General features: G+C 46.0%; 1 protein-coding gene across 5 annotated transcripts in view; it reads left to right on the plus strand.

Annotated features, from left to right (window-relative positions):
* Positions 1 to 1570: 1570 nt before the first annotated feature.
* Positions 1571 to 24645, plus strand: part of trappc13 (trafficking protein particle complex subunit 13) — a 31335-nt gene continuing 8260 nt past the window's right edge. For 4 of the 5 annotated variants that reach the window (XM_056434514.1, XM_056434515.1, XM_056434516.1 and 1 more), the window contains exons 1-12: positions 1571 to 1697; positions 6155 to 6223; positions 16792 to 16891; positions 16970 to 17054; positions 17144 to 17271; positions 17411 to 17483; positions 17686 to 17730; positions 18054 to 18071; positions 20223 to 20356; positions 20442 to 20640; positions 20713 to 20813; positions 20895 to 21042. In XM_056434514.1, coding sequence (XP_056290489.1) covers positions 1652 to 1697; positions 6155 to 6223; positions 16792 to 16891; positions 16970 to 17054; positions 17144 to 17271; positions 17411 to 17483; positions 17686 to 17730; positions 18054 to 18071; positions 20223 to 20356; positions 20442 to 20640; positions 20713 to 20813; positions 20895 to 21042 — 1146 coding nt within the window. In that variant the 5' untranslated portion in view covers positions 1571 to 1651. The remainder of the gene's footprint in view (positions 1698 to 6154; positions 6224 to 16791; positions 16892 to 16969; positions 17055 to 17143; positions 17272 to 17410; positions 17484 to 17685; positions 17731 to 18053; positions 18072 to 20222; positions 20357 to 20441; positions 20641 to 20712; positions 20814 to 20894; positions 21043 to 24645) is intronic. The other variant, XM_056434520.1, reaches the window with a different exon arrangement.

Here is a 24645-nt window from a genome sequence, read left to right on the forward strand (position 1 = left end):
TGTTGTTGTCTGTCTGTCTGTCAGTTGTTGTCTGTCTGTCTGTTGTTGTCTGTCTGTCAGTTGTTGTCTATCTGTCAGTTGTTGTCTGTCTGTCAGTTGTTGTCTGTCTGTCAGTTGTTGTCTGTCTGTCTGTCAGTTGTTGTCTATCTGTCAGTTGTTGTCTGTCTGTTGTCCGGTCTCTGTATGTCTTGACTTGCTGGTCGGCCGTTTACTCCACCTGTCTTCTCTTGTCGTTCACCTGTTTGCAGTTATATATCACATTTAGTCTGTAAGCTTTTACGTTGTATCTCTGACATTATGTTTTTATTCTGTCCATTTTAACATTGTTCACCCTTATTTTATTTACTTTATCTGTAGATTGTATCTGTAATCTTATGTTTTTAGGTTTGTTCTTAACATCAGCAACATGAATGAATGAATGAATGAATGAATGAATGATCTTTATTTGTCATTGTGCAAAGGAACAACGAAATTTAGATGCAATCCCAAGGTGCTAATAGGACAATATAAGAACAACAAGACAATATAAACAAGACAATATAAAAAAAAGAATGAAAATAAAATAAACAGATGAAAAATAGCCTCTTGGCTAACTCTGGCACATTTACTGCAATGTTTTTATCAATGTGCACTGTCCCTTATTAAATAAACCATAAAAAATAAAAAATAAAAGTCATTATACACCCCCCGAAATGTCCAGGAACACTTTGCTCTTGCGCTGCAGGCCACATGTGGCGGTCTTGAAGAGGTCCTAGTGGTCCTGCTAGTGGTGCCTCAACGGGCCGGTCGGTGTACTGAGGCTCTGGATGATGTCACTGCAGTCAGGACCCGAGTGGAGACTCAGTCTGTAATAAAGCGGGTCAGAGGTCATGTTGTGAGAGGCTTGTGATGGGCATGTGGTATCTTATGCCCTCTACTGTGGAAACACTCTCTTTCAGCTTCTCAGTAGCTGTACAGCTATCTTTAGTTTGTGTATTATTATTTGTTTTAAACATTCAAATTTCAAGTAAAGTCATTGTAAATGAAGATAATGAGCGATGAATTGAGTTAATTTAATACTTTTGTATTGTTTATTTGTATCACGTAGTCATTACCTCCACAACAAATACTATTCCTGTGATCCGTATGAAGATATAGTCTATTCAAAAATATGTTTTACATTAACTCGATGGAAAATAAATAAAATAGTTACAAAATCACCATTACAGCTTATATTACTTGTATGAATCTATTAACTAATAATCAGAGCTACTAATGTGCAATAAACACAGTTATGTCTCTTTGTTTGTACCGGCAACAAATAACATTATTATTACAGTGATATTTCACAATATAACACAGTATTCAGACTTTTATTGTGAAAGGGCTGCAAGGCGCGGCCATCACAGCCGTGATTACCGCAAACCAGAGCCTTTCAGAATAAGAGTCACGTCACTTCCGTTCATTTCAACGGACCATTTGTATCGGACGTAGCCTGTCTTTGTAACGCTCTGGGAGTACACACCCCAGGCTGTGGGGGCAGTAGAGCGCCCCATATTACAGAGAAGAAGAAGCGTTTCCGGTAGGGTCAAAGTTCACAAAGCTAGCCGGTGACAACAACCAGCTAGTATAGTAGCTAGTATCGCCCCGAAAAGACAATTTCCCTGTCGACATGGAAGTAAATCAAGCGAAACAGGAACACCTGCTCGCATTAAAAGGTACTTAATGTCGTCGCGATAGATTTAATTACCTGAGTCCAGGTGAGGGTTTGGTGGAACCGGCGCGTTATTCAGTCCCTGTTGTCATGTGTTGTGGCTTCTAGCTGCTAAGAGCTAAGACGAGATGAACGTTCCCGAGGCAGAGGCAGGTTGAGCTTGAGATCAAACAGCATGTTCTTGCTATTCAACCTCCACAGACGAGATTGAATGACGCTGTTATTATAGCAATAACTATACCATAGAGCCAGCTAGCCTGTTCGCCACATTAGCATACATATCGTTTTACGAATTAGAGAATTAAACTCACTACCGTTGTTATGTATTTGTTCTTTTCCTGTGAAGTGGTTCACAGCTGTTTCTCGCTCTGTGTCGGTCACACGCGTCCCTGTGGCCCGGACAGGTTGCCTAGCAACACGTGTTGGTTATATACACGCTGCAGAGCTTCCTGCTTGAGGGGATGATCCGACTCACCTGGCCGCCGTGTTGGGAGATGACGTCAGGCTCATTCCCAACATCAAATGCCCAGAGCGTTGTTCTTCCTCTCAGAGAGGTGTTCCTCCTCCTCTCAGAGAGGTGTTCCTCCTCCTCTCAGAGAGGTGTTCCTCCTCCTCTCAGAGAGTTGTTCCTCTTCCTCTCAGAGAGGTGTTCCTCCTCCTCTCAGAGTTGTTCCTCCTCCTCTCAGAGAGGTGTTCCTCCTCCTCTCAGAGAGGTGTTCCTCCTCCTCTCAGAGAGGTGTTCCTCCTCCTCTCAGAGAGGTGTTCCTCCTCCTCTCAGAGAGGTGTTCCTCCTCCTCTCAGAGAGGTGTTCCTCTTCCTCTCAGAGAGGTGTTGTTCTTCCTCTCAGAGAGGTGTTCCTCTTCCTCTCAGAGAGGTGTTCCTCCTCCTCTCAGAGAGGTGTTCCTCTTCCTCTCAGAGAGGTGTTCCTCCTCCTCTCAGAGAGGTGTTCCTCCTCCTCTCAGAGAGGTGTTCTTCCTCTCAGAGAGTTGTTCCTCCTCCTCTCAGAGAGTTGTTCCTCCTCTCAGAGAGGTGTTCCTCCTCTCAGAGAGGTGTTCCTCCTCCTCTCAGAGAGGTGTTCCTCCTCTCAGAGAGTTGTTCCTCCTCCTCTCAGAGAGGTGTTCCTCCTCTCAGAGAGGTGTTCCTCCTCCTCTCAGAGAGTTGTTCCTCCTCCTCTCAGAGAGGTGTTCCTCTTCCTCTCTGAGTTGTTCTTCCTCTCAGAGTTGTTCCTCTTCCTCTCAGAGAGGTGTTCTTCCTCTCAGAGATGTTCCTCTTCCTCTCAGAGAGTTGTTCCTCTTCCTCTCAGAGTTGTTCCTCTTCCTCTCAGAGAGGTGTTCCTCCTCTCAGAGAGTTGTTCCTCCTCTCAGAGAGGTGTTCCTCCTCTCAGAGAGGTGTTCCTCTTCCTCTCTGAGTTGTTCTTCCTCTCAGAGTTGTTCCTCTTCCTCTCAGAGAGGTGTTCCTCTTCCTCTCAGAGTTGTTCCTCTTCCTCTCAGAGAGGTGTTCCTCCTCTCAGAGAGTTATTCCTCTTCCTCTCAGAGAGGTTTTCCTCCTCTCAGAGAGTTGTTCCTCTTCCTCTGAGAGAGTTGTTCTTCCTCTCAGAGAGATGTTCCTCTTCCTCTCAGAGAGTTGTTCTTCCCCTCAGAGAGTTGTTCCTCTTCCTCAGAGAGGTGTTCTTCCCCTCAGAGAGTTGTTCCTCTTCCTCAGAGAGGTGTTCTTCCTCTCAGAGAGTTGTTCCTCTTCCTCTCTGAGAGTTGTTCTTCCTCTCAGAGAGTTGTTCCTCTTCCTCTCAGAGAGTTGTTCTTCCTCTGAGAGGTGTTCCTCCTCTCAGAGTTGTTCTTCCTCTCTGAGAGGTGTTCCTCCTCTCAGAGAGTTGTTCCTCTTCCTCTCAGAGAGGTGTTCTTCCTCTGAGAGTTGTTCTTCCCCTCAGAGAGTTGTTCCTCTTCCTCTCTGAGAGTTGTTCTTCCTCCTCTCAGAGAGTTGTTCCTCTTCCTCTCAGAGAGTTGTTCCTCTCTGAGAGTTGTTCCTCCTCTGAGAGAGTTGTTCCTCTTCCTCTCAGAGAGGTGTTCCTCTTCCTCTCAGAGAGTTGTTCTTCCTCTGAGAGTTGTTCTTCCTCTCAGAGTTGTTCCTCTTCCTCAGAGAGGTGTTCTTCCTCTCAGAGAGTTGTTCCTCTTCCTCTCTGAGAGTTGTTCTTCCTCTCAGAGAGTTGTTCCTCTTCCTCTCAGAGATGTTCCTCTTCCTCTCAGAGAGTTGTTCCTCTTCCTCTCAGAGAGTTGTTCCTCTTCCTCTCAGAGAGTTGTTCTTCCTCTGAGAGGTGTTCCTCCTCTCAGAGTTGTTCTTCCTCTCTGAGAGGTGTTCCTCCTCTCAGAGAGTTGTTCCTCTTCCTCTCAGAGAGGTGTTCCTCTTCCTCACAGAGAGTTGTTCCTCCTCTCAGAGGAAGTTTAAAACATGAACTCCCCTGAGGGATGAGTCAAGTGTCTGTGACTCGTAATGTTCACACTTTCCAGGCTGTGTTGAGGGATTTTATATATAAATACATGTTGATTAAATAACTAGTGTAATGATAAGGCCTGAACTGAGGGACACGAGGTGTTGTTGTTTATGGAGACAACAAGAGTCTGTTTGACCTCGAGTGACGAACTGCAGGTCCTCGTGTGTTATGTTATGTATGTTATGTATGTTATATATGTTATATATGTTATGTATGTTATATGGGTTATGTATGTCATGTATGTTTTATATGTCATATGTTATATATGTTTTATGTTATATATGTTTTATATGTCATGTATGTTTTATATGTTATGTATGTTTTATATGTTATGTATGTTATGTATGTTTTGTATGTCATGTATGTTTTATGTCATGTATGTTTTATATGTTTTATGTTATATATGTTTTATATGTCATGTATGTTTTATATGTTATGTATGTTTTATATGTTATGTATGTTTTATATGTTATGTATGTTTTATATGTTATATATAGTTGTATCTGTTGCTTGAGGGACTCATGAGTCTGGAGTGAAATACATATATTTAGATTTTAGATTAAATTGAAACGCAACACTATGAATGCATTTCAGCCACAGACCTCCTGCTGTGGTGTCTCTCTGTCTCTCTGTCTGTGTGTCCTGTCTCTGTCTGTGTGTCCTGTCTCTGTCTGTGTGTCCTGTCTCTCTGTCTGTGTGTCCTGTCTCTCTGTCTGTGTGTCCTGTCTCTCTGTCTGTGTGTCCTGTCTCTGTCTGTGTGTCCTGTCTCTGTCTGTGTGTCCTGTCTCTATCTCTGTCTGTGTGTCCTGTCTCTCTGTCTGTGTGTCCTGTCTCTATCTCTGTCTGTGTGTCCTCTCTCTGTCTGTGTGTCCTGTCTCTGTCTGTGTGTCCTGTCTCTCTGTCTGTGTGTCCTGTCTCTCTGTCTGTGTGTCCTGTCTCTCTGTCTGTGTGTCCTGTCTCTCTGTCTGTGTGTCCTGTCTCTCTGTCTGTGTGTCCTGTCTCTCTGTCTGTGTGTCCTGTCTCTCTGTCTGTGTGTCCTGTCTCTCTGTCTGTGTGTCCTGTCTCTGTCTCTCTGTCTGTGTGTCCTGTCTCTGTCTGTGTGTCCTGTCTCTGTCTGTCCTGTCTCTGTCTCTCTGTCTGTGTGTCCTGTCTCTCTGTCTGTGTGTCCTGTCTCTCTGTCTGTGTGTCCTGTCTCTGTCTCTCTGTCTGTGTGTCCTGTCTCTGTCTCTCTGTCTGTGTGTCCTGTCTCTGTCTCTGTCTGTGTGTCCTGTCTCTCTGTCTGTGTGTCCTGTCTCTGTCTGTGTGTCCTGTCTCTGTCTGTGTGTCCTGTCTCTGTCTATCTGTCTGTGTGTCCTGTCTCTGTCTGTGTGTCCTGTCTCTCTGTCTGTGTGTCCTGTCTCTGTCTGTGTGTCCTGTCTCTGTCTCTCTGTCTGTGTGTCCTGTCTCTGTCTCTGTCTGTGTGTCCTGTCTCTGTCTCTCTGTCTGTGTGTCCTGTCTCTGTCTCTGTCTGTGTGTCCTGTCTCTCTGTCTGTGTGTCCTGTCCTGTCTCTGTCTGTGTGTCCTGTCTCTCTGTCTGTGTGTCCTGTCTCTGTCTCTCTGTCTGTGTGTCCTGTCTCTGTCTCTGTGTCCTGTCTCTGTCTCTCTGTCTCTGTGTCCTGTCTCTGTCTGTGTGTCCTGTCTCTGTCTGTGTGTCCTGTCTCTGTCTCTCTGTATGTGTGTCCTGTCTCTGTCTCTCTGTCTGTGTGTCCTGTCTCTGTCTCTGTCTGTGTGTCCTGTCTCTGTCTCTCTGTATGTGTGTCCTGTCTCTGTCTCTCTGTATGTGTGTCCTGTCTCTGTCTGTGTGTCCTGTCTCTGTCTCTCTGTCTGTGTGTCCTGTCTCTGTCTCTCTGTATGTGTGTCCTGTCTCTGTCTGTGTGTCCTGTCTCTGTCTCTCTGTCTGTGTGTCCTGTCTCTGACCTCTGCCCTCTGCTTCACAGTGATGCGGTTGACCAAGCCGACGCTCTTCACCAACATGCCCGTGACGTGTGAGGACCGAGACCTGCCAGGTGAGAGACGGCGTGCGTTCACACACACCTGTGGCAGAGAGGATGGAGAGACCAGCGTTATTACGGCTGTCTGCAGGCTCACCGCCAGCACGCACCACTAGGGGGCGCCTCGGCTCACGGCTCAGTGTCGCTCTCTGTCATTGAAGCTGTGGAGGCGGCTCCACCGGTTTAGATGATGTCAGTTTGTTTGTCACAAAGAGGAAAGAAACATGAGCAAAACAACCTGCTGCTCTTTGTTCTGAGAGATTCAAAAAGACAAATACATCTATTTTTGGAAGCTTCCAGTTCAATTGCAGCCGTGACTGACTCAGAGGCCGGCAGCCGTCCTCAGGACGCAGAAGAGAGGTTATAACAACAGTTCATAAGCATGAGCACAAAAGAGATCAGAGAGAGGTTATAACAACAGTTCATAAGCATGAGCGCAACAGAGAGCTGAGAGGTTATAACAACAGTTCATAAGCATGAGCACTACAGAGAGCAGAGGTTATAACAACAGTTCATAAGCATGAGCACTACAGAGAGCAGAGAGGTTATAGCAACAGTTCATAAGCATGAGCACTACAGAGAGCAGAGAGGTTATAACAACAGTTCATAAGCATGAGCACAACAGAGAGCTGAGAGGTTATAACAACAGTTCATAAGCATGAGCACTACAGAGAGCAGAGAGGTTATAACAACAGTTCATAAGCATGAGCACAACAGAGAGCAGAGAGGTTATAACAACAGTTCATAAGCATGAGCACTACAGAGAGCAGAGAGGTTATAACAACAGTTCATAAGCATGAGCACTACAGAGAGCAGAGAGGTTATAACAACAGTTCATAAGCATGAGCACAACAGAGCAGAGAGGTTATAACAACAGTTCATAAGCATGAGCACAACAGAGAGCAGAGAGGTTATAACAACAGTTCATAAGCATGAGCACTACAGAGAGCAGAGAGGTTATAACAACAGTTCATAAGCATGAGCACAACAGAGAGGTTATAACAACAGTTCATAAGCATGAGCACAACAGAGAGGCTATAACAACAGTTCATAAGCATGAGCACAACAGAGAGCTGAGAGGTTATAACAACAGTTCATAAGCATGAGCACAACAGAGAGCTGAGAGGTTATAACAACAGTTCATAAGCATGAGCACAACAGAGAGGTTATAACAACAGTTCATAAGCATGAGCACAACAGAGAGGTTATAACAACAGTTCATAAGCATGAGCACAACAGAGAGCAGAGGTTATAACAACAGTTCATAAGCATGAGCACAACAGAGCTGAGAGGTTATAACAACAGTTCATAAGCATGAGCACTACAGAGAGCAGAGAGGTTATAACAACAGTTCATAAGCATGAGCACAACAGAGAGCTAAGAGGTTATAACAACAGTTCATAAGCATGAGCACAACAGAGAGCTGAGAGGTTATAACAACAGTTCATAAGCATGAGCACAACAGAGAGCAGAGAGGTTATAACAACAGTTCATAAGCATGAGCACAGAGAGAGGTTATAACAACAGTTCATAAGCATGAGCACAACAGAGAGCTGAGAGGTTATAACAACAGTTCATAAGCATGAGCACAACAGAGAGCAGAGAGGTTATAACAACAGTTCATAAGCATGAGCACAACAGAGAGCTGAGAGGTTATAACAACAGTTCATAAGCATGAGCACAACAGAGAGCTGAGAGGTTATAACAACAGTTCATAAGCATGAGCACAACAGAGAGCTAAGAGGTTATAACAACAGTTCATAAGCATGAGCACAACAGAGAGCAGAGAGGTTATAACAACAGTTCATAAGCATGAGCACAACAGAGAGCAGAGAGGTTATAACAACAGTTAATAAGCATGAGCACAACAGAGAGCTGAGAGGTTATAACAACAGTTCATAAGCATGAGCACAACAGAGAGCAGAGAGGTTATAACAACAGTTCATAAGCATGAGCACTACAGAGAGCAGAGAGGTTATAACAACAGTTCATAAGCATGAGCACAACAGAGAGGTTATAACAACAGTTCATAAGCATGAGCACAACAGAGAGAGGTTATAACAACAGTTCATAAGCATGAGCACAACAGAGAGCTGAGAGGTTATAACAGTTCATAAGCATGAGCACAACAGAGAGCAGAGAGGTTATAACAACAGTTCATAAGCATGAGCACAACAGAGAGCAGAGAGGTTATAACAACAGTTCATAAGCATGAGCACAACAGAGAGCAGAGAGAGGTTATAACAACAGTTCATAAGCATGAGCACTACAGAGAGCAGAGAGGTTATAACAACAGTTCATAAGCATGAGCACAACAGAGAGCTGAGAGGTTATAACAACAGTTCATAAGCATGAGCACAACAGAGAGCAGAGGTTATAACAACAGTTCATAAGCATGAGCACAACAGAGAGGTTATAACAACAGTTCATAAGCATGAGCACAGAGAGAGGTTATAACAACAGTTCATAAGCATGAGCACTACAGAGAGCAGAGAGGTTATAACAACAGTTCATAAGCATGAGCACTACAGAGAGCAGAGAGGTTATAACAACAGTTCATAAGCATGAGCACAACAGAGAGCTGAGAGGCTATAACAACAGTTAATAAGCATGAGCACAACAGAGAGCTGAGAGGTTATAACAACAGTTCATAAGCATGAGCACAACAGAGAGCTGAGAGGTTATAACAACAGTTCATAAGCATGAGCACAACAGAGAGGTTATAACAACAGTTCATAAGCATGAGCACAACAGAGAGAGGTTATAACAACAGTTCATAAGCAAGAGCACAACAGAGAGCAGAGAGAGGTTATAACAACAGTTCATAAGCATGAGCACAACAGAGAGCTGAGAGGTTATAACAACAGTTCATAAGCATGAGCACAACAGAGAGCTGAGAGGTTATAACAACAGTTCATAAGCATGAGCACAACAGAGAGCTAAGAGGTTATAACAACAGTTCATAAGCATGAGCACAACAGAGAGCTGAGAGGTTATAACAACAGTTCATAAGCATGAGCACAACAGAGAGCAGAGAGGTTATAACAACAGTTCATAAGCATGAGCACAACAGAGGTTATAACAACAGTTCATAAGCATGAGCACAACAGAGAGCTGAGAGGTTATAACAACAGTTCATAAGCATGAGCACAACAGAGAGCAGAGAGGTTATAACAACAGTTCATAAGCATGAGCACAACAGAGAGCTGAGAGGTTATAACAACAGTTCATAAGCATGAGCACAACAGAGAGCTGAGAGGTTATAACAACAGTTCATAAGCATGAGCACAACAGAGAGGTTATAACAACAGTTCATAAGCATGAGCACAACAGAGAGCTGAGAGGTTATAACAACAGTTCATAAGCATGAGCACAACAGAGAGCAGAGAGGTTATAACAACAGTTCATAAGCATGAGCACAACAGAGAGCAGAGAGAGGTTATAACAACAGTTCATAAGCATGAGCACAACAGAGAGCAGAGAGGTTATAACAACAGTTCATAAGCATGAGCACAACAGAGCTGAGAGGTTATAACAACAGTTCATAAGCATGAGCACAACAGAGAGGTTATAACAACAGTTCATAAGCATGAGCACAACAGAGAGGTTATAACAACAGTTCATAAGCATGAGCACAACAGAGAGCTGAGAGGTTATAACAACAGTTCATAAGCATGAGCACAACAGAGAGCAGAGAGGTTATAACAACAGTTCATAAGCATGAGCACAACAGAGAGCAGAGAGGTTATAACAACAGTTCATAAGCATGAGCACTACAGAGAGCAGAGAGGTTATAACAACAGTTCATAAGCATGAGCACAACAGAGAGCTGAGAGGTTATAACAACAGTTCATAAGCATGAGCACAACAGAGAGCAGAGAGGTTATAACAACAGTTCATAAGCATGAGCACAGAGAGAGGTTATAACAACAGTTCATAAGCATGAGCACAGAGAGAGGTTATAACAACAGTTCATAAGCATGAGCACTACAGAGAGCAGAGAGGTTATAACAACAGTTCATAAGCATGAGCACAGAGAGGTTATAACAACAGTTCATAAGCATGAGCACAACAGAGAGCTGAGAGGCTATAACAACAGTTCATAAGCATGAGCACAACAGAGAGCTGAGAGGTTATAACAACAGTTCATAAGCATGAGCACAACAGAGAGCTGAGAGGTTATAACAACAGTTCATAAGCATGAGCACAACAGAGAGGTTATAACAACAGTTCATAAGCATGAGCACAACAGAGAGGTTATAACAACAGTTCATAAGCATGAGCACAACAGAGAGCAGAGAGAGGTTATAACAACAGTTCATAAGCATGAGCACAACAGAGCTGAGAGGTTATAACAACAGTTCATAAGCATGAGCACAACAGAGAGCAGAGAGGTTATAACAACAGTTCATAAGCATGAGCACAACAGAGCTGAGAGGTTATAACAAAAGTTCATAAGCATGAGCACAACAGAGCGGTTATAACAACAGTTCATAAGCATGAGCACAGAGAGAGGTTATAACAACAGTTCATAAGCATGAGCACAACAGAGAGCTGAGAGGTTATAACAACAGTTCATAAGCATGAGCACAACAGAGAGCAGAGAGGTTATAACAACAGTTCATAAGCATGAGCACAACAGAGCTGAGAGGTTATAACAACAGTTCATAAGCATGAGCACAACAGAGAGCAGAGAGGTTATAACAACAGTTCATAAGCATGAGCACAACAGAGAGCTGAGAGGTTATAACAACAGTTCATAAGCATGAGCACAACAGAGAGCTAAGAGGTTATAACAACAGTTCATAAGCATGAGCACAACAGAGAGCTGAGAGGTTATAACAACAGTTCATAAGCATGAGCACAACAGAGAGCAGAGAGGTTATAACAACAGTTCATAAGCATGAGCACAACAGAGAGCTGAGAGGTTATAACAACAGTTCATAAGCATGAGCACAACAGAGAGAGGTTATAACAACAGTTCATAAGCATGAGCACTACAGAGAGCAGAGAGGTTATAACAACAGTTCATAAGCATGAGCACTACAGAGAGCAGAGAGGTTATAACAACAGTTCATAAGCATGAGCACAACAGAGAGGTTATAACAACAGTTCATAAGCATGAGCACAACAGAGAGCTGAGAGGCTATAACAACAGTTCATAAGCATGAGCACAACAGAGAGCAGAGAGAGGTTATAACAACAGTTCATAAGCATGAGCACTACAGAGAGCAGAGGTTATAACAACAGTTCATAAGCATGAGCACTACAGAGAGCAGAGAGGTTATAACAACAGTTCATAAGCATGAGCACTACAGAGAGCAGAGAGGTTATAACAACAGTTCATAAGCATGAGCACAACAGAGAGCTAAGAGGTTATAACAACAGTTCATAAGCATGAGCACAACAGAGAGCTGAGAGGTTATAACAACAGTTCATAAGCATGAGCACAACAGAGAGCAGAGAGGTTATAACAACAGTTCATAAGCATGAGCACAACAGAGCTGAGAGGTTATAACAACAGTTCATAAGCATGAGCACAACAGAGAGCTGAGAGGTTATAACAACAGTTCATAAGCATGAGCACAACAGAGAGCTGAGAGGTTATAACAACAGTTCATAAGCATGAGCACAACAGAGAGCAGAGAGGTTATAACAACAGTTAATAAGCATGAGCACAGAGAGAGGTTATAACAACAGTTCATAAGCATGAGCACAACAGAGAGCTGAGAGGTTATAACAACAGTTCATAAGCATGAGCACAACAGAGCGGTTATAACAACAGTTCATAAGCATGAGCACAACAGAGGTTATAACAACAGTTCATAAGCATGAGCACAACAGAGAGCTGAGAGGTTATAACAACAGTTCATAAGCATGAGCACAACAGAGAGGTTATAACAACAGTTCATAAGCATGAGCACTACAGAGAGCAGAGAGGTTATAACAACAGTTCATAAGCATGAGCACAACAGAGAGCTGAGAGGTTATAACAACAGTTCATAAGCATGAGCACAACAGAGCTGAGAGGTTATAACAACAGTTCATAAGCATGAGCACTACAGAGAGCAGAGAGGTTATAACAACAGTTCATAAGTATGAGCACTGCAGAGATAGGTTATAACAACAGTTCATAAGCATGAGCACTACAGAGAGCAGAGAGGTTATAACAACAGTTCATAAGCATGAGCACAACAGAGAGGTTATAACAACAGTTCATAAGCATGAGCACTACAGAGAGCAGAGAGGTTATAACAACAGTTCATAAGCATGAGCACAACAGAGAGGTTATAACAACAGTTCATAAGCATGAGCACAACAGAGAGCTGAGAGGTTATAACAACAGTTCATAAGCATGAGCACAACAGAGAGCTGAGAGGTTATAACAACAGTTCATAAGCATGAGCACAACAGAGAGGTTATAACAACAGTTCATAAGCATGAGCACAACAGAGAGCTGAGAGGTTATAACAACAGTTCATAAGCATGAGCACAACAGAGCTGAGAGGTTATAACAACAGTTCATAAGCATGAGCACAACAGAGAGCTGAGAGGTTATAACAACAGTTCATAAGCATGAGCACAACAGAGAGCAGAGAGAGGTTATAACAACAGTTCATAAGCATGAGCACAACAGAGAGCAGAGAGAGGTTATAACAACAGTTCATAAGCATGAGCACAACAGAGAGCTGAGAGGTTATAACAACAGTTCATAAGCATGAGCACAACAGAGCAGAGGTTATAACAACAGTTCATAAGCATGAGCACAACAGAGAGCTGAGAGGTTATAACAACAGTTCATAAGCATGAGCACAACAGAGAGCTGAGAGGTTATAACAACAGTTCATAAGCATGAGCACAACAGAGAGCAGAGAGGTTATAACAACAGTTCATAAGCATGAGCACAACAGAGAGCAGAGGTTATAACAACAGTTCATAAGCATGAGCACAACAGAGAGCTGAGAGGTTATAACAACAGTTCATAAGCATGAGCACAACAGAGAGCTGAGGTTATAACAACAGTTCATAAGCATGAGCACAACATAGAGTTTATAACAACAGTTCATAAGCATGAGCACAACATAGAGCTGAGAGGTTATAACAAAAGTTCATAAGCATGAGCACAACAGAGCGGTTATAACAACAGTTCATAAGCATGAGCACAGAGAGAGGTTATAACAACAGTTCATAAGCATGAGCACAACAGAGAGCTGAGAGGTTATAACAACAGTTCATAAGTATGAGCAACAGAGGCTGAGAGGTTATAACAACAGTTCATAAGCATGAGCACAACAGAGGCAGAGGTTATAACAACAGTTCATAAGCATGAGGCACAACAGAGCTGAGAGGTTATAACAACAGTTCATAAGCATGAGCACAACAGAGAGCTGAGAGGTTATAACAACAGTTCATAAGCATGAGCACAACAGAGAGCTGAGAGGTTATAACAACAGTTCATAAGCATGAGCACAACAGAGAGCTGAGAGGTTATAACAACAGTTCATAAGCATGAGCACAACAGAGCTGAGAGGTTATAACAACAGTTCATAAGCATGAGCACAACAGAGAGCTGAGAGGTTATAACAACAGTTCATAAGCATGAGCACAACAGAGAGAGGTTATAACAACAGTTCATAAGCATGAGCACAACAGAGAGAGGTTATAACAACAGTTCATAAGCATGAGCACAACAGAGAGCTGAGAGGTTATAACAACAGTTCATAAGCATGAGCACAACAGAGAGCTGAGAGGTTATAACAACAGTTCATAAGCATGAGCACAACAGAGAGCTGAGAGGTTATAACAACAGTTCATAAGCATGAGCACAACAGAGAGGTTATAACAACAGTTCATAAGCATGAGCACAACAGAGAGGTTATAACAACAGTTCATAAGCATGAGCACAACAGAGAGCAGAGAGGTTATAACAACAGTTCATAAGCATGAGCACAACAGAGGTTATAACAACAGTTCATAAGCATGAGCACAACAGAGAGGTTATAACAACAGTTCATAAGCATGAGCACAACAGAGCGCTGACAGGTTATAACAACAGTTCATAAGCATGAGCACAACAGAGAGAGGTTATAACAGTTCATAAGCACAAGCACAACAGAGAGCTGAGAGGTTATAACAACAGTTCATAAGCATGAGCACAACAGAGAGCTGAGAGGTTATAACAGTTCATAAGCATGAGCACAACAGAGCTGAGAGGTTATAACAGTTCATAAGCATGAGCACAACAGAGCTGAGAGGCAGGGTTTTTCCTGGGTCAAAATGGGTCTTCGGTGCTCCCCAAAAAAATGTGTTCACGGTCTGTGTCTCTATCTATTCGCGCACCTCACAGTTGCGTATTGATCAGACAAGAAGACACGCTTATCAACTCGATTACTATTGATCAAAACAGAACGAGGGTTCGGCTGTAGCCGACTTGAAACATACTATTGAGAACTAGAGATGCACCGATCAGGTTTTTTGGTGCCGATCACCGATCACTGAAATCAGTATCTGCCGATCCGATAATACCGATCACGGTGTCGATTGAAGCATTCTATTTATTGTGGAGCATTATTGCTATGAGGACTATGAGGAAATACATATATAAAGCACCTCAAACATTAAAGAAATTACAGATTTCATTAAACATTTAGGACTTTTACTTTGAAAAATGTCCTAATTGATACACTAAAATTGATTGATTGCCAGTGATGGGGATTTCAGATATGTATGGAACACATCTGCATCATTCATCCTGGAACTCTTGGGGAAATCTATAGACAGGACTTTGTTTAACATACAAAAGTCTGATTTATTTTTATAAACTCTTCCTTGGTGCAGTAACAATGTTTTAATGTTAGCATAATTTAAGATAAATCTCAAACGATCTATAAAGATACAAAATCAGTTCATTGTTTACTTGTGTATGATTTGTCGACATCTTATTTTGAAAAACGGATGTTGTGTCACGTGGTTCTTTCCGCTAACGTTATCAAACCCCTCTTAGCTCCCGATGGAATGTGTTTAGCGTGAGCGTCTCTAGGGGCAGACATGTGAGAGTCGGCTGAGTCGACCCAGAGATTCAACTCGGGGCGGGGCGCCGCTCGGTGGTGAGATCCTCTGACCTCTGACCTCTGCGGCCCTCGCCCGGGCGTCTCCGTCTGTTGCGATTGAAACGTCTGATAGTTCTCGCAGCTGTTACGTCATCTGATCGGCCGTTTTGAGAACGCCGATCAAAACCGATAATGGGAAAATCGGCCGATATGGATCGGCGCCGATCAGATCGGTGCATCTCTATTGAGAACATATTCGCTGACGTGCACGTGATGAACAGTTTAAAAAAAAAAAATTTGCGCTGACTTTTTTTTGCCTTAGGCGCTCGGGAAAACGGCTTAGGCGCGCGCCCACATTTTCTCTATGCAGGAAAAACCCTGAGAGGTTATAACAGTTCATAAGCACAACAGAGAGCAGAGAGGGACACCGGGCTGGGATGGACGTCTGAGTTCCTCTTCCTGTGTCTCTGAGCTTTGCTTCTGCTCTTCCTGTTTTCAGAATAAAAGCTTCATGACCTCCTCTGTGGCGTTGGGGCGTCCCTCGTGGTCACCTCATGGCCGCCCTCTCAGGGTTGTGGAAGCAACGCTGCATTAACTCAAACTCACTGTGGAATAACTCTCTTTGCATTTGATTATTGTTTATTTGAGAGTAGACATATTGGACATAAGAAAATGTCTCTAATATTATAACATAAATCCATTTAATTTGAAACCTTCAAAATAAAAGCACGGGATATTTGTCTTCAATTTCTTGAAGAAAAGGTGATCGCGGGTCTTTCGAGCCGTCGGGAACCACGTAAAATGACGTGGTGGGCCGAATTCGGCCCGCGGGCCTCGTGTTTCACACCCGTGCGTGAGGGTTACACAAACATCCCACTCCCATGTGAATGTTCACACATTTACTCGAGAGAACCGGAGCCCAGATCCTAAAGTCACCGACACGTCGTCCTCAAAGGAACTGAAGGAAGAGCATCGGGTTTAAATGAGATGACCTCTGAGAGTGAGTGATGTCATCAGAGTGATGTCATGAGGCAGAGGACCACGGAGAGTGAGTGATGTCATCAGAGTGATGTCATGAGGACCACGGAGGTACAGTTCTGTTCACTTATTCACTCAGGCACACTTTGAGATCATGTTGGTTTGTATACATGTTGAGAAAGATAAAGGACCACATGTCTGCGCTCAGCTTCAGAGCTCATCTGTATTCTGTTGTCTAATCCTCTCCTTGGTCTCCTCTGATGAAGCCTCCACAGACATGTGACCTCCATGCATCAGCATCTTCTGGGAAGCATCACTATATAAACGATATACTTTATGGATATACTGTCGGGGACAACTTGGGACACATTGGTCGACTTTGACTTCATATGATGGAAACATGTTTCCTCTTTGCCATGGAGTCGCTCTCAGGTCCATCTTGTGTTTTGGGTGTCTGTGTTTCGGTCTTTTTAATGTTCATCGAGCTCATTGAGTTTATTGTTGAAGGACTTCTCCTCTGAGGCCTCCTTTAGTGTTCCTCTCTTCCTCTTCCAGGGGGCTTGTTCCAGCAGCTGATGCGGGAGGACCCCTCCACCATCACGGGGGCCGAGGCGCTGATGCTGGGGGAGATGCTCACGCTGCCGCAGAACTTTGGGTGAGTCGGCCGCCGGGGAATCGACCAATGAGGCGCCGCGGATCGACCCCGGGCCAACGCTCTGTTTAAAACACTCAGGAACATCTTCCTGGGAGAGACGTTCTCCAGTTACATCAGCGTCCACAACGACAGCAGCCAGGTGGTGAAGGACGTGCTCGTCAAGGTGAGGGGGGGGCCTTCTATCAGCGTTACACGCTTCACTCTCCAGTATTTACCCACAATTCTCCTCTCCTGTGACCCCCCCCCCCCCAGGCCGACCTGCAGACCAGCTCTCAGCGGCTCAACCTGTCGGCCTCCAACTCCACGATGGCCGAGCTCCAACCGGAGAGCTGCATCGACGACGTCATCCACCACGAGGTCAAAGAGATCGGAACCCACATGTGAGCCCCCCCCCCACCCCCTCCCCATCCTGGTCTTCACACTCCTCCTCCCTCCCCCTCCCTCCTGGTCTTCACACTCAATGTCCCTCCCCCCTCCCCCACCCCCTCCTGGTCTTCACACTCCCCGTCTCCCCCTCAGCTTGGTGTGTGCCGTCAGTTACACCACGCAGTACGGGGAGAAGCTCTACTTCCGGAAGTTCTTCAAATTCCAGGTGAGCGCCGTGACATGTCGCACATCCCGCCGGAGCAATCGCCACCCGGCTGTGGATTCGGGGCGTTGCTGACGGTTACCCTCTTCCCCAACCCTTCGGCAACGGGGCGGCGGTGTGAGAGAGTAGATGTTCTTTATATTCTGGGATGGAAGCTCAGCGGGAGAAAACGCCGGCCTTCAGTTTGCAATCTCTCCTCCATCAGGTGCTGAAGCCGCTGGACGTGAAGACCAAGTTCTACAACGCAGAGGTGAGTCCGCCCCTCGTCATCCTCGGTTACCCGTCACCACGCCGGTGTGACAGCTGCATGCTGTTACCGTGGCGACGGGCTTCATCTCATAGTGTTTCCATACACTGATAGTATAAGTTAGTATAAGAACGGTCTCCTGGAAAACCCTCGAGCCTCCGATGATGTCATAAACACCTTCATTGTTTTCCTGTTGGAGACCCAGTGTTTCCTCCCAGGCAGAAACTGTGTTCTCCTCGTCTTCATGGAGTTGATGTCAGTATGTTCTCTGTGGCCTCACGGGGCGTGACCACTGCTCATTGTTGTTGTTTTATTTTCTCCATCAGAGCGACCTCAGTTCTGTGGTAAATGTTCCCTCGCCTCGTCTCTCTGCCCTCCCTCTCTCTCTCCTCCTCTCTCTCTCTCTCTCTCTCTGCCCTCTCTCTCTCCTGGGTGCCGGAGAGGAGGCGCACAGTGGACGATGGGGAGCATCACTCCTCCACGTGAAGCGGCTCTCTTCTCACGCTTCCTTTGCTAACTCACACGGCGCCAACTTTTTAATCCACGTTTGTGGCGTTTAATTGTGGTGGCGGGGGGGGGAGAGGGGGGGCATTGAGTCTGCACTTCCTCATCAAATCATGAGTGTGCACTGAATGATTGTCGTTTCCTTCTGACTCCGGGATGAAGGTCTCTCTCTCTCTCTCTGTCTCTCTCTCCAATCGTTGATCTTTGGGTCAACACATTGATTAACCATCACCAGGCGGTGTGAATGGCTTTGCATGGCGCGTCGCCTCGTCGCCGCGTCGCCTCGTCGCTTCGTCGCCTCGTCGCCGCGTCGCCTCGTCGCTTCGTCGCTTCGTCGCCGCGTCGCCTCGGCCGCGTGCTCGTCGCCGCACGATGTGCCTGGCGTTGCCTCGTCGCCCTCGGTAAGCCGTCGCCTCGAGTGGCCTCGTAGGCCTCGTCGCGTCGCCAGGCCGTAAACCCGTCCCGCCGTTGCCTCGTTGCCGCTCGCGGCCGTCGCCTGGCGATAAGCCGCGTCGGCGTTGCTGGCCCGCTGCCGATAAACCCGTTAAGCCTCGTCGCCTCGTTAGCCGTCGCCTGGGTAAACCGCTGCCGCGTCGCGTTAAACCGTCGCCTCGTCGTCATTAAACCCGTTGCCTCGTTAAGCGTGCCGCGTCGCCGCTAAACCTCGTCGCCGATCGCCCGCGTCGCCTTAAACCGTCGATAAGCCTGCCGTCGCTGCGATCGCCTGTAAACCCGTCGCCTCGCTAAGCCTCGTAAGCCCGTCGCCGCCGCGTCGATAAGCCGTCAACCGTCGCCGGCGTCGCCGCGTCGCCTCGGTGCTGCGTCGCTTCGGCACCGCGTTGCCGCTCTGATCTGGGGGTCAGATCTGATGTCATGATGAACGCAGCATGGACTAATCTCTGCTTCTGTGTTTCTACGGTAGAGGTTGCACTGAGTTTAAATATTCTAGGATAGAGTCTCTTAAAGCAGTGATGTCACCGTCAGTGATGTCACCGTCGGTGATGTCATCATCCGTCAATGACATCATTGTTAGTGATGTCATCTTTAGTGATGTCATCGTCGGTGATGTCATCGTCAGTCACCGTCAGTGACATCATCGTTAGTGATGTCATCATCAGTGATGTCACCGTCGGTGATGTCATCGTCAGTGATGTCATGTTTCCTCATATGCAGTAAATGAATAAGTCATTTGTAAACATGACAAGAGAGATTATATCAACACGTTAGTGATTGACCAGAAATGACGATACTTTATAAAATGCTTTATAGTTTTAAACATGAGGGATTGGTTATAACACGACTCGTCTGTCATTGTGCAACCCCTACTGCCCGCTGGCCACTAACAACGCCTCAGGGGGACACCGAGCACACCCAGTACTTCTACACATGTACTTCTACACCCAGTACTTCTATACCCAGTACTTCTACACATGTACTTCTACACCCAGTACTTCTACACGTGTACTTCTACACCCAGTACTTCTATACCCAGTACTTCTACACATGTACTTCTACACCCAGTACTTCTACACATGTACTTCTATACCCAGTACTTCTACACTCATGCACTTCATTCTGAGTCTAATTCGATGTCCTCACGTGACTCACCTCCCCTGAAAGAAGGAGGCGTCTGAGTTCTTGTGTGGTTCCCTCCAGAGGAAGTGATGTCACCTTTTCTTAAGCTCCAGCTGTCTGAGTCCGTCAACTCAAGTGGGTCTTTAAGTGACTGCAGAGGGGGTCGTGCACCCTTAGGTGCCCACTGGTTTTGTCAAACTCAGACCACAGAAGCTTCATATTAGCTCAGAACCTAAAATGACATCGAGGGACGCCCCCGCCACGTGAACGCGTACTTCCCCTTTAAGGCCTAACGACCCTCCCTATTACCTGCGCGGTGCTCGGTGGCGGCCGGCGGACGCTCAGTCGGCCTCGGAGATGATGTCACCGAGCTAGACCGCGCCGTGACCTCTGACCTCTGGCCTCTGTGCATCCAGACGGACGAGGTGTTCTTGGAGGCTCAGATCCAGAACATCACCACGTCGCCCATGTTCATGGAGAAGGTCTCCCTGGAGCCCTCCATGATGTACCACGTCACGGAGCTCAACACAGCGGCGGGCGCAGAGGACGGGTGAATACCAGGAAGAAAAGACCGCTCCGACACTCGATTCACGGATCTTTGGTTGTTCCTCATTTCTTCCTCTTCCTGCCGCCAGAGAGTCCACGTTTGGCAAGATGTCGTACCTGCAGCCCACGGACACGCGGCAGTACCTGTACTGCCTGAAGCCCAAGCCGGAGCACGCGGAGAAGGCCGGCGTCATCAAGGGCGTGACGGTCATCGGGAAGCTGGACATCGTGTGGAAGACCAACCTCGGGGAGAGGGGGAGGCTGCAGACCAGCCAGCTGCAGAGGATGGTGGGAGGTCGCTTTAAGAGCCCCCCCCCCCCACCAGCCCCTCCCCCTCTCATCTTATCGTCTGTCTTCCAGGCTCCGGGGTACGGAGACATCCGGCTGTCTCTGGAGACGATCCCCGACACGGTGAACCTGGAGGAACCGTTTGATATCATCTGTAAGATCACCAACTGCAGGTACAGAAAACCGCCGGTCGCACAGAGACGCCGTCTGACGCCCGGCGCCGCGGTGACCAGCTGTGATTGTTGTCGTCGTAGTGAACGAACCATGGACCTGGAGCTGGAGATGTGTAATACCAGGTCCATCCACTGGTGCGGCGTGTCGGGCCGCCAGCTGGGGAAGCTCAGCCCGGGGGCCTTCCTCCCTCTGCCCCTCACACTCCTTTCCTCCGTCCAGGGGCTGCAGGTAGGAGAAACCCCACGGCTGGCTCGCGTCCTTCACCTTCTCCTTTACATTCTCCTTCACCTTCTTCTCCTTCACCTTGTCCTTCACCTTCTCCTTCACGTTGTCCTTCTCCTTCGCCTTTACATTCTCCTTCTCCTTTACATTCTCCTTCACGTTGTCCTTCACCTTCTTCTCCTTCATGTTATCCTTGTCCTAAACCTTCTCCTTCACGTTGTCCTTCACCTCCTTCACATTGTCCTTCTCCTTCACATTGTCATTAAAGTTCTCTTTAACCTTCACGTTCTCCTTTACGTTCTCCTTCTCCTTCACGTTGTCCTTTACGTTCTCTTTAACCTTCTCCTTCACATTCTCCTTTACGTTCTCCTTCTCCTTTACGTTCTCTTTAACCTTCTCCTTCACGTTGTCCTTCTCCTTCACCTACTCCTTCACGTTGTCCTTTGCGTTCTCTTTAACCTTCATGTTGTCCTTCTCCTTCACGTTCTCCTTTACGTTCTCCTTTTCCTTCATGTTGTCCTTTACGTTCTCTTTAACCTTCTCCTTCACGTTGTCCTTCACCTTCACGTTGTCCTTCTCTTTCACCTCCTTCACGCTGTCCTTTGCGTTCTCTTTAACCTTCTCCTTTTCCTTCACCTTCTCCTTCACGTTGTCTTTCTCCTTCACCATCTCCTTCACCTTGTCCTTCACGTTGTCCTTCTCCTTCACCTTGTCATTCACCTTGTCCTTCACCTTCTCCTTCATGTTGTCCTTCTCCTTCACCTAATCCTTCACCTTCACGTTGTCCTTCTCCTTCACATTGTCCTTCACCTTCACGTTGTCCTTTACATTCTCTTTAACCTTCACGTTTTCCTTCACGTTGTCCTTCACCTTCTCCTTCACGTTGTCCTTCTCCTTCACCTTCACCTTCTCTTTCACCTTCTTCACGTTGTCCTTCTCCTTTACATTCTCATTCACCTTCTCCTTTACATTCTCCTTCACGTTGTCCTTCTCCTTCACCTTCTTCTCCTTCACCTTCTCCTTCACGTTATCATTCTTCTTCAAAATGTCCTTCACCTTCTCATTCAGGTTGTCCTTCACCTTCTCCTTCACGTTGTCCTTCTCCTTCACGCTGTCCTTCACCTTCTCCTTCACGTTGTCCTTCTCCTTCATGTTGTCCTTTACGTTCTCCTTCACCTTCTCCTTTACATTCTCCTTCACGTTGTCCTTCTCCTTCACCTTCTCCTTTACATTCTCCTTCACGTTATCCTTCTCCTTCACGTTGTGCTTCACCTTCACGTTGTCCTTCTCCTTCACGTTGTCCTTCTCGTTCTCCTTCACGTTGTCCTTTACGTTGTCTTTCTCCTTCACGTTGTCCTTCACCTTCTCCTTTACGTTCTCCTTCTTCACATTGTCCTTTACGTTGTCTTTCTCCTTCACGTTGTCCTTCACCTTCTCCTTCACGTTCTCCTTCTCCTTCATGCTGTCCTTCACCTTCACCTTCTCCTTCATGTTGTCCTTTACGTTCTCCTTCACCTTCTCATTCACGTTGTCCTTCTCCTTTACATTCTCCTTCAAGTTGTCCTTCACCTTCTTCTTCTCCTTCACCTTCTCCTTCACGTTGTTCTTCTCCTTTACATTCTCCTTCACGTTGTCCTTCTCCTTCACGTTGTCCTTATCCTTCACCTTCTCCTTTACATTCTCCTTCACCTTCTCATTCACGTTGTCCTTCACCTTCTCCTTCACGTTGTCCTTCTTGTTGTCCTTCTCGTTCTCTTTCACGTTGTCCTTCTCCTTCCATATCCTCTTCACGTTCTCCTTCACGTTGTCCTTCTCCTTCACATTGTCCTTCCGTTGTCCTTCTCCTTCATGTTGTCCTTTACGTTCTCCTTCACCTTCTCATTCACGTTGTCCTTCTCCTTCACCTTCTCCTTCACGTTCTCCTTTACATTCTCCTTCACGTTGTCCTTTACGTTGTCTTTCTCCTTAACGTTGTCCTTCTCCTTCATGCTGTCCTTCACCTTCTCCTTCACGTTGTCCTTCTCCTTCACCTTCTTCTTCTCCTTTACGTTGTCGTTCTCCTTCACGTTGTCTTTCTCCTTCACGTTCTCCTTCACGTTGTCCTTCTCCTTCACGTTATCCTTCTCCTTCACGTTGTCCTTCACCTTCTCATTCACGTTGTCCTTCTCCTTCACGTTGTCCTTTCTCCTTCACCTTCTCCTTCACGTTGTCCTTCTCCTTCACGTTGTCCTTCACCTTCTCCTTCACGTTCTCCTTCTCCTTCACGTTGTCCTTCTCCTTCACGTTCTCCTTCACGTTCTCCTTCACCTTCTCCTTTACATTCTCTTTCACCTTCTCCTTTACATTCTCCTTCACGTTGTCCTTCTCCTTCACCTTCTCCTTCACGTTGTCCTTCTCCTTCACGTTGTCCTTCACGTTCTCCTTCACGTTGTCCTTCTCCTTCACGTTCTCCTTCACGTTGTCCTTCTCCTTCACGTTGTCCTTCACCTTCTCCTTCACGTTCTCCTTTACATTCTCCTTCTCCTTTACATTCTCCTTCACGTTCTCCTTTACATTCTCCTTCACGTTGTCCTTTACGTTGTCTTTCTCCTTCACCTTCTCCTTTACGTTCTCCTTCTTCACGTTGTCCTTTACGTTGTCTTTCTCCTTCACGTTGTCCTTCACCTTCTCTTTCACGTTCTCCTTCTCCTTGTCCTTCTCCTTCACTTCTCCTTCACGTTCTCCTTCACGTTGTCCTTCTCGTTCTCCTTTACGTTCTCTTTAACCTTCACGTTGTCCTTTACGTTCTCCTTTACATTTTCCTTTACGTTCTCCTTTACGTTCTCTTTAACCTTCACGTTGTCCTTCACGTTCTCCTTTACGTTCTCCTTCTCCTTCACGTTGTCCTTCTCCTTCACGTTATCCTTCTCCTTCACGTTGTCCTTCTCCTTCACGTTGTCCTTCTCCTTCACGCTGTCCTTCACGTTCTCCTTCACGTTGTCCTTCTCCTTCATGTTGTCCTTTACGTTCTCCTTCACCTTCTCATTCACGTTGTCCTTCTCCATTACATTCTCCTTCAAGTTGTCCTTCTCCTTCACCTTTACATTCTCCTTCACGTTGTCCTTCTCCTTCACCTTCTCCTTCACGTTGTCCTTCACCTTCTTCACGTTGTCCTTCACCTTCTCCTTCACGTTGTCCTTCACCTTCTCCTTTACGTTCTCCTTCTTCACGTTGTCTTTCTCCTTCACGTTGTCCTTCACCTTCTCTTTCACGTTCTCCTTCACGTTGTCCTTCTCCTTCACGTTCTCCTTTACGTTCTCCTTCACGTTGTCTTTCTCCTTCACGTTGTCCTTCTCCTTTACGTTCTCCTTTACGTTCTCTTTAACCTTCACGTTGTCCTTTACGTTCTCCTTCCTTCTCCTTCCGTTCTCCTTCGTTGTCCTTCACCTTCTCCTTCACGTCCTTCTCCTTCACGTTCTCCTTCACCTTCTCCTTCACCTCTCCTTCATTCTTCGTTCTCCTTCACCTTCTCCTTCACGTTGTCCTTCTCCTTCACGTTGTCCTTCACCTTCCTTCTCCTTCACGTTGTCCTTCTCCTTCATGCTGTCCTTCTCCTTCACGTTGTCCTTC

Source organism: Pseudoliparis swirei, chromosome 16, assembly GCF_029220125.1.
Source record: "Pseudoliparis swirei isolate HS2019 ecotype Mariana Trench chromosome 16, NWPU_hadal_v1, whole genome shotgun sequence".
Taxonomy (NCBI): domain Eukaryota; kingdom Metazoa; phylum Chordata; class Actinopteri; order Perciformes; family Liparidae; genus Pseudoliparis; species Pseudoliparis swirei.